At 43.0% G+C, this 10185-nt stretch overlaps 1 protein-coding gene across 2 annotated transcripts in view; it reads left to right on the top strand.

Annotated features, from left to right (window-relative positions):
- Window positions 1-775: 775 nt before the first annotated feature.
- CERKL (ceramide kinase like) overlaps window positions 776-10185 on the top strand; it is a 122298-nt gene continuing 112888 nt past the window's right edge. For both annotated transcript variants that reach the window (XM_032856053.1, XM_032856052.1), the window contains exon 1: window positions 776-1096. In XM_032856053.1, coding sequence (XP_032711944.1) covers window positions 859-1096 — 238 coding nt within the window. In that variant the 5' untranslated portion in view covers window positions 776-858. The remainder of the gene's footprint in view (window positions 1097-10185) is intronic.

Genomic DNA, 10185 nt, shown 5'->3' with positions numbered 1-10185 from the left:
CTGCTGCTTGTAAGCTCCCTCCAGGGAGTGCCAGATCCAGGCAAAGACAAGATTGCCTTGGAGAGATCTTGAGGAAAGTGGGACCGTCCATACTGATAGCACAAAGGCACTTTTTATTGTCTTTTTTTCCCCTTTCATTCCAGTATAATTAAGGGTGTACATATAGTGATTCAATAATTCTATACGTTAGTGCTCATGGTGATAAGGCATCTTCTTTTAATACTATGCTTGTCAGGTGAGAATCGGTCGATGCAAACCCGAGACTTTGGCTTCCCCTCGGGGCACTTGGGAAATGCGCGCTTTATACCAAGTGAGAAAAACCAGCTAACACTTGTGGGCGTGACCTCCGCTTTCCAAGAGAGCCCACCGGGAAGGAGATGCAAAAAACAGAGGCCCTTGCAACGCGAACTGTGCTCTGCCGACCAAGACATGGGCGTCGCCATCACCCCGAGCTTCTTAGAAATACGGTATCCCGGACCTCATCCCGCACCGCTTCAGTAGGAATGTGCATTTTAACGAGATGCCCAGAGGCTAAGTAAAAGTTTGAGAAGCGCTGTGGGTAGCGCAATCCACTAAATCACCGCGAAGAGTAAAGTTTGGCGGAGGGAGACACTTTTCCTCTTCCGGGACGTGGATCTTTTTGTAGTGAGCGGCAGAGACCCGCGGCCCGCAGGCCGAGGTGCAGGACTGGGTCCCGGCGGCCCCGCCTGCCCGCCCCGCCTCCCTCCTGGGTCTCTGCCCTGCGCGCGGTTGCTGTGGCAGCGCCCGACGCAGCCGGAGCCGTGGCTGCTGCGGCCTCCACTTCCTCCTCAAAGGCCTCCCCAGACCCCTAGCTCCAGCTCAGCTAGCGTCTCCGCCATGCCCCGGGGGAGGCGCGGAGGCCGCGTGAGCGCCCTGGAGGGCGGCCCGGAGGAAGAAGCGCCCCCGGCGGCGGCCGCTGTGCCCTCGGCGCTGTGGGCGTCCGGGCTACAGCCAGAGGCGGCGGCCGGGCAGACTCTGCTGCGGGGCATCTTCGAGATCGGGAGGAGCAGCTGCGACGTGGTGCTGAGCGAGCTGGCCCTGAGGTGGTGGCCCATCCAACCCGAGCGACCCGCGGGTGAGTGGTCCCGGCTCCTTCACCTCCAGCTGCGCCTTCACCCTCTCCTCCTCCCTCCACCTCCCGCCGCTTCCACTCCGCTCCCCCCAGGCTCCTCCTCTCCCAGCGTCCCGACGCCACCGCCCCCTCCTTCCCAAAAGAGGAGAACCTTATCTACCTCCAGGGGCCTCGCGCTACCTGCTGCCTCTTGCCTGGCTTCCCGCCTCCGGAGCGAAGTCACGCTCAGCTTCTGTTTTGCGAGGCAGAAAAAAAACAGAACTGAGCCCCAGAGGGGCGATGTTTTTCAAGCTGCTTGGAAGGGCCTCCTTCCCTCCCAGCTGAAGTTTTAATCCGTCCATTTCTGCCCGTGCGCTGGGAGTATAAGCACTTTGCAGAGTACACCAACATGTGGGTTCTGAATCCACCTCTCTTGCTGACTTCTGAATTTTAAGCCTACCCCCCCCCCCGCCCCACTTTGGGCTCTCTCTGGACTTCGACGCCCCTCACATTCCTTGCCATTGTCTAGAATCAAGGCTTCTACAGGCTTAGTCTTAATGTTAACTTTAAAACTTTAATCACGCTGTTTACTTGCATTCGTCTTTTATTGACTTGAGTTACTTAGAAATATTACAGTGCCTTATTTACAATAGAACTATTTCAAGTCAGTCTTTTTTTTTTTTTTTCCTCGAGAAACTGGGATGTGAAACTGTCTCACCTAGTTGAATACCAACTTAAGAAAATTAAAAAAAAACCATCTTTCTGGGTTGGAAAACCGGCCACCCTATACTAGTACTATAGAAACCTGTTACTGTTTTAAAGTTTCTTGTGCAAAAAGCTAACAAAATGCCTCCGACTAGTCAGGGAGTCTGCCCTGGTTGAGTGTGAATTCTGGCTCTGCTCCATAAGCCATCCTGGCTCACTTATACTTTAATTAAAATGTTTTCAGGTGTTTTGACAACCAAGGTAGACTTTTATCAAAGCTCTGAGTTGACAGAATTCTATGTCCATATCCCTAACTTTTAAGTTTTTAAGTCAGTTTGAATTTGGGAGGATATAGAAGTTATAGAGCTTAGCCTACAAGAGCCAATTTTACCTACAATGAAGGGGAAACACGACAGAATTAAACCACGACCTTGCAATGAGAGATCATACAGATTGGTGTTGCAGTGCCCCTCCAGAAAAAGGCAAATAATGACACAAGAAAGGAAATGTTTTAAATTGAGTGGTGATGGAGGAAAAGTATGCTTGCTTAGTGTTCCTGAAGTAGAAATTAAAAACTATAAAGGTTGAAAGTTTGTTTTGTTTTTGTTGTTTTGTTCTAAAACCCATCTTTTTTCATCTAGGTGTATTACTTTTTTCTGAATACCTAGTGTGCCACTTTAGGCCTTAAAATTGGAAGGTCGGAATCCTAGCAGCTTCATAAGAACTTCTATTTTAGAAGTGGATGTTTTACTTAGTACACTGAGTGGGAAAAGAAGGTACCAAGACACAAGTTTAAATGTGAGAAATAATCTCTGATGTGGAATTAGGTTAGAGGTGAGTGCTGAAAGACCAGTGAAATTGGTCCAGTTAATGGAGGAAGAGCTGTATCAAGGTTACCATAACCTGGGAGGCTGTGGTGTGGAAGGATGTAGTGGGGTATGTCCAGTGCTCCTTGGCCAGTGACAGGCTGTTCCAGGAAAGTGTGGAGTGGGGTCGCTGGGCATTATTAGGTCATACACAGGAAAGAGTACAAGACCACTCAGTTTTTAAACCTTCATGGTTTTTAAAAGTAGATTTTATTTTTTAGAGCAGTTTTAGGTTCACTGGAAAATTGAGCAAAAGGTACAGAGGTTTCCCATATGCCCTCTACCCCTTCCACATGCACAGCCAACCCCCCCCCCCACCGTTAGCCACATTGCTCAACAGAGTGGTACATTTGTTATAGTTCATGAATCTACATGAACCATCATTACCCAGAGTCGATAGTGTACATTAGGGTTCACTCTTGATGTTCACTCTTGATGTTGTACATTCTATGGGTTTTGACAAATCTAGAATGTGTTTGGGTTCTCCAGAGAAATGGAACTTGGGCTATAGCTTTGTGGAGATCTACTGTGGGATTACGGAGGCTGAGCTGTCCCCCTTGCATGCCATCTGCAAGCTGGAGAACGAGGAAAGCCAGTGATAGAATTCAGACCCAATCTGAAGGCCTGAGAAGCAGGGGGGCTGATGGTATAACTCTCAGACTAGATCTAGGTGGGGGGAAAAGATGTTCAGACCATCGGTTTGTTAACTGTCAGCACTTTGAAGAGTGTCTGACACATGACTGATTGTTGAATGAATTTGCTAACTGGTCCCATGAACTTTAGTTTTGCCTATTGCATTGTACCCTTTATTATACTGCTACTTAACAGTAGGTTTGCATCACATGCAGGAGTATCCCCTCCGTTTTTCTTTAAAGTATTGGAACTCTTCTAAAAAGAAAAAGAAAAAAATAAGCTAATGTTGGCCCACTTCTCCACAGTGGGTGCCTTGGCTAGGTTCCCTCTTGCTCAGCTGCAGGGTGGTAAGCACACCTGGGCATAGGTTGAATAGGAGGCCACCACAACAATGTAAAATATGTGCACAGAAGGGCGTCATCTGTTCAGAAAAGGTTGATGATCTGCAATGTTACCCAATGATCTTTCTATGGGAATTTTAAAATCTGGCCATTTTTCTTGTGTAAATATAAAATGAACAGTTTATTCCTATGAATATAAAGTAATTACCCACATAGCTGTGACCTAGGAAGGAACAAAATCCTGAAGAAAGGGGAGAGGGATCAGGTGAGTTGTCTGAGACCAGATAAGCCTGGGTTATGGGACCCTATCTAGGCAAAGAGGATTAAGAGTAGTGCTGCCAGTACCACTTCCAGTGCCTGGAACTGGGGTGGGGAGGGGAGGCGTCAGAAATGAAGGGTGCACAGGAAAGGGGACATGGGCACATGTATTAGACAGATATGTGTATTTTATAACTTAGTCCTTGTGCTGTTGTTGGATCACTTTCAGAGTTCAAGGTCTTCAAAAGCATCACCAGTTACCTGTTGACATTGTTCTAAATCTCAGCCAAGGACAACTTTCTTGCCATGTTTGCTTAGCAGGTAGTAAGCTTCTACTTGAAAAGTTTGATGAAAGCAGAAGATAGAGCCATTTTTGTGGCTCCCCAAAGCCAGATCTGCTTATTGTACTGTGTGACCGGGTGGATCATGTTTTACCATAAAGGAAAAGCTCCTGGTAGGGAGAGTTAGGAATGGGTAGGATTAAGCTGTATTAAGCTCAAATTTTAATACAGTTAAGAATGATCAATTTAGGAATTTCTGTGACAGGAATACCAAATGCCCACAGATCTCTCTGCCTTTTCACACTGGAAGCCTCACCATTTACTAATGGATAGCATCCTGATGTATGAAAAATGTGATGGGACCTTTTATAGGTTCCCCACTCCAGCTGTGTGTAATCTGCCTGGTGCAGGAATGTTCTCAGGACGGGGCACCAAAGGACCTGCCGTCTTATCTCTGTGACTATCAGGACTGTAACTGACTTGGGCAAGTGATTTAACTCCACTTAGTTTCTTCACCTGCAGAATGAGACATTTCATTACAGTTGACCCTTGAACAACTTGACTTGGAACTACACAGCTCTATTGACATGAGAGTTTTGTTTTTTGTTTTTGATGCAGTACAGAAGTATAAATGTTCATCTTGAAAGATACATTTTTTCCTATAGCTTACTTTATTGTAAGAATACAGTATATAATACATTTAACAGACAAAATATGTGTTAATTGACTATGATTGCTGGGAAGGCTGCTGTTCAACAGTTAGCTCTTAAGTTTTGGGCGAATCAAGAATTAAACGTGGATTTTTTTGACTGCGCGTGGGTCAGCACCCACAACCCCCGCATTATTTAAGGATCAACTGTATATAATCGTCGAAAACCATTAACTCTGAAGTTGCTTTTTAAAGAATTACCTATGTTCATAGACTTCAGGTGTTAGGACATAAATAAGTCTCAGGTTTGAATGACCAGTGGGGTCAACCGTCCAGTGCCTGCAGACAGGTCTTGTTTGACAGCAGGAGCCACTCAACCCTAACGAATTTCTAATTAGAAGAAACACATGGGGGAAAAACAGGCCCCTTCCTGCCCTTCCACAGCTTCAGGGCATAGTGGAGAGAGGTGGACAGTCCTCTCAGCCCCGGGCCTATCTTTGGAAAGGAAGAAACCATTTTCTGATGGAAAAATGTTGGTTAGCGCTAGTCATCAGCACATTTTTTTATGATGGATAAAAAGACTAGCTTATCCTTGATTTCATTTACGATGCCTTTTAAGCAAATTTCAGGGCAAGGATTTTATAATCTGATTAGCATCTGAATATTATGTATTAAATAGGAAAAAAATGAGAGTCTCAAATCTTGTGGTTTAAAATTCTCTGTTTTTCATGGACTTCCTCCTTCAGGTTACACAATTTCATGATCTTTTTCACCAAAGGGTTATTCCTACCCTAGCTCTGAGCTGAGTTGAATTAAAGCAGTAACCAGAAAATGTGAGAAAGCTGGGCTTCAGAATAAGGTCTTGAAAGTGTTTCTTTTAGGAGCATTAAAATGATTAGCTTTACATGTATAAACATTTGCTGGAAACTTACCAGTGTGAAAGGTAGTGTGGAAAAATGCGAAAATGAGAAAAAATAATTTAAAAACAACAAGAGTTAATGGTTGTTTGGGACTTAGGAGAGCTGGGTGCATTCTAAGTATTAATCTGCCTAAGCTGTTTGGGAACAGATGTACGTGAAACAGATCCCAGTCTTCTGTTGTGTACATCCAAAGTGAGACATCTGTCGGTGGACCTTGTGGTCAGAAATAATGGAAGCAGGGGTTAAACCCCAAAATGACCTGTTGTGTGAATTATTGAAAGATTAATTACTCGGTAAAACATGCTTTGATTTATCAGTCTACATATTAAGAAAATACTTCTTTTAAAAAAATGGTCAGTCTGTTCCTAAGATGTCAGATTTGAGGGACTTTTAATAAGATGGGTAGGAAAAATCAAGTTTACCAAGGAACTGCTTGTATCGTTTATGAAGTTTTTAAAGTGCTTTGAAAGGTCTGTTGAGCTATTATAGAAATATTAAATAGTCCTATTGTATAAAAGCTTCTTATTAAAGTAAGTTGGTCCACACAGAAAACAAATGTAGAGTGAATCTCTAAAGCATGACTTGAAGCTTCTGTGGTGATGGGATAGTCTGTCTGAACTGTCCAGTACCCTTGTCACCAGCCACACACAGCTAGTATGCCTGAAATGTGACTGCTGTGATTAACTGAATTTTTAATTTTAATTAAAATTAATAGCCACAAATGGCTAGTGGTGATCACATTGGATAATGGGGCTCTAATGCATCCAGAGTTGAAATTGTTAATTTCCTTTATTCCTAAGGTGTCTGTTTTAATATAATATTTACTTCTCCAGGAAGGTACCGTTTCCAAATCTTCATGTAAAACTGATACAGTCCTACAACCCGAGCAGCCAATTTAGACAAAACCACAGAGTCTAGAGACAGCAAAGCCCTTTAACCTATTTTGTGAATACAAAAAAAAAAAAAAAAACTTTTGTTGCAAAGTAAGAGTTGATAGTAAAGTTGAAATCTTGTCTCTAAAAATGATTGTATTATTCCTCTTGGTGGCTGTGATTTACTTGAACTGAGATTTGGCAAACTTAATCTGTTTCTTACTATAGAAATAGTATATACGAAATAACTGTCTTTAGCCTGCATACCCCAGCTCCCTGAGAGTCTCCATATTGATGGTTTCCTTAACCATACGGCACCCTCTGAAGGCAAGTACTTTTAGAACCTTGATCTACTTTTATGTCTCCCTTTCTTTTGCCCCCCACCACATAGGGATCTTTGAGGGCTAGACCTGGCACATAAATATCTTTTTATGTGGGGAACTGGGGAACCGTGCTTGTGCTGAAGCCAAGGGACTTAAAAACCGAGAGTCCAATGTCTGGATCACAGTCAGTAAACCAGAGGCGAATCCAGCTGGGACTGAGGGAAGCAGGAGGACCTGAAGTGAATCGCCAAAGTCTAAACGTGGAGCTGAAGAATCAAAGAGCCGTGGTAGTAGGTAATGGGATTGATGGGTAGGTTGGATACACAGGAGGATGGCATTGCCTGGACTGGGCATTTTTGTGCTCTCTGTAATTTGGGGGAAATGGACCATCCTTGTTTAAAGGGCTAGGGAGGTAATAGACCTAATTCCCTGTGAACTCAGTTCTGCACTGCTCATTCTGAACCTTATCGTCTCTCCTGCTGAGCCTGTTACTTGACTAGGTCATTAGATTACATTTCAAATATTGACAAATCTACAAACATCAGTCCTTCTAGAAGTCTTCCATATGAGTGTATCCTGCCCAGGTTTTGGAAGAACTGAGCCAAAGATGTAGTACATCCTGGACAAGTGAAATCTGGTTGTATGTGTAGAATGAGCAAAAGGAGGGGATTCTTAGTAGCCATGACTATTCATACGCTCTTAAGTTTTCCAAAATCAGTATGTGATGAGAGAAGTAAAAGGAAAAAGAGAAATGGAGTTTGAAGGGAATTAAGTTTTATGCTAACTTCTGGCATGTGGACCAGAAGTTGAGGATTTCGGTGTGATAAATGACTAAATCAAGAAGCAGGGAGGCCTTCACGTATGCATATTAAAAAAAAAATTTGGCATAGTGCTGTGGACTTATGGTAAGCCTAAAGATAAATCTAAAATAATATACCAGCTGGCATCAGGGAATTCCTGCGTACATTGCAGGATTTTAATCAGAAACCGTGTTCTGGAAAACTGCTGCTACACAACAGTGTCCAGTGTTTGACTGAAAACCGTGAACACTTATTGATGTTTACTCTGCCAAGTCCTGTGCCAAGTATCTTATCTTGTTTAATCTTCCCAGCAAGATTATGTAGTCTAGGTAGGATTTTTATCCCTAGGGCCCAGAGATGTTAAATAACTTGTCCAAGGTCATACTAGCAATGGAGTTCAAAGCCAACCATTCTGATGGGTGAGCCCATACTGTGCCATTAGGTTCTGCTGCTTCCTGGATCAAGCAAGAAGGAATTCCCCCTCATGCCATCAGGAGTCTATCTTGCGTGTGAGGGAGCATCGCGGCCCAAACAAAAAGAAAAACCTTTAATACAGTAATATCATCAGATTTCCTTCAGGCCTTGAAGACCATTCTACCATGGAAATCACATTCTTCTTGGGGTACTTCCATTTCAGAGTACATGATGAAAAAGAAGTGGGAATTTTTATAGCTAAAAAAAAAAAATCCAGTGTTTTTATTATGGAAAACCTTAAACATAGTCAAATGTAGAAAGAATAATAGAAGTCTTTATATAAAACCCAGAGAAGAGTGAGGCTCTGTAGAACACATTGGCCTTGAAATTGTTTAAACTCAGTCTTGTTTTATCTATGTCCTGGCTTTTCCTCTTATTTCTCTGGAATAGTTGGAAGCAATTCCTAGACCTCATAAATCGCATCTATACATATAAACATCTCAGCATGTATCTCTAGGAGATAAGGATTTAAAAAATAGCCACAATATAATCACAAAAGCACTATTCCAATTTAAAATAATCCCCTATATCCTTAAATATCCAGTCCGTGTTCACAGTCTCCTGATTGTTTCTCTTTAAATAGAAATCAACGGGGGGAAATAAGGGCCATTTTGCAGTTGGTTGCTGGGTTTTTAATATTTTCTAATCCACGGATTCCTCTTTTTTCCCTTGCAATTTTTTTTCTGAACAAACTGAGTTGTCTGGTCTCTAGTTTCTTATAAGAATATGAGAAATTTATTGGGGGCAAGTATCTGTGAAAGATACAAGTAGGGGGAGACTGATAGGGAGGGATACCCTTGTGACTTTGAGGCCAATCTGACACCTGTAAAGCAGGCAGGGACAGGGAGATCCTCAGCCCATGATCCAGGTCTAGTCAAGTTTTTGCTTACCTATGGTGAGATCTGGGGGGAAAGACTGCCCATTAGGAGCCCTGCCTTGGCCAGAAATGGCCGAACCTCAGCTGTGTTTAGTCTGGGAATAGTACGACCTCAGCAATGAGTTGAGGTAGAGCCTGAAGGGACCAACAGCTGGGGGCCAAAGGTAACTACCTTCTCTGCAGCAGAAAGGAACGTTCTTCCTCAAAGGGAGATGACAGCAGCCATAATGACCAGTGAGGTTTATTATGACTGTTAAGAACTTAGGTATTAGGTTTTAATTTACAGTAATGCCAATTCTTACTAATTCTCGAATTGTCCTAATTCTGGCATTTGGGATGGTTGGGAAGCCCTCCAAGTTGACTTCTAAGTTCTTTTGACATTCCCTCTGCTGTCTCTGATCGTTTTCTGGCTTTCTGGAATGGTAGGTCATGCCTCAGACATGGTATCAACCTGATCATCAAGGAAACTTAGTTACTTTTATTGGGTAGTGGTATTTCAAGACCACAGTTTGAGCACTGCTTGTGCTCATTTCCAATATTTCCCTTCAATAGGCCTGTTTTCTATGTTTTTTTTGTTTGTTTGTTTGTTTTGTTTTTTGTTTGTTTTGTTTTCCAGAAAACAGCTAGGAAGTATGTATTTTTCTTCTAAAAAAGAAAATGCGTCATGGAATTATACTTCCAGTTTCAGTTCAGGACTAAAGGTTTTTGCTTTATCTCTTTCCTGCTATCCTTAAATCTTGATTTCTTTTTAGATTTAATTATTTATTTTGACACAGAGCGAGAGATCACAAGCAGGTAGAGAGAGAGGGGGAAGCAGGCTCCCCACTGAGCAGAGAGTCCAATGTGGGGCTTGATCCCAGGACCCTGAGATCATGACCTGAGCTGAAAGCAGAGGTGCAACCCACAGAGCCACCCAGGTGGCCCTAAAATCTTGATTTTTAATTGCAACAATATACCTACTTGCTCCCTTGCTTTATCTTACAACACCTATAAATCACAGAATAGTAACACCAATGCTGCCATTAACAGTGTAACTTCTGAAAGCCATTTAAGATCATTCTGCAACTTTTTGTTATTGCTTTTAGGGTATATAGCACTCAGGGTCGATGGTGTG

The sequence above is a fragment of the Lontra canadensis genome, unplaced genomic scaffold (assembly GCF_010015895.1).
Source record: "Lontra canadensis isolate GAN:19392208 unplaced genomic scaffold, GSC_riverotter_1.0 scaffold11, whole genome shotgun sequence".
NCBI classification, from domain to species: domain Eukaryota; kingdom Metazoa; phylum Chordata; class Mammalia; order Carnivora; family Mustelidae; genus Lontra; species Lontra canadensis.
The sequence above is the reverse complement of the archived record's forward strand: the minus strand, read 5'-3'. Positions and strand labels throughout refer to the sequence as shown.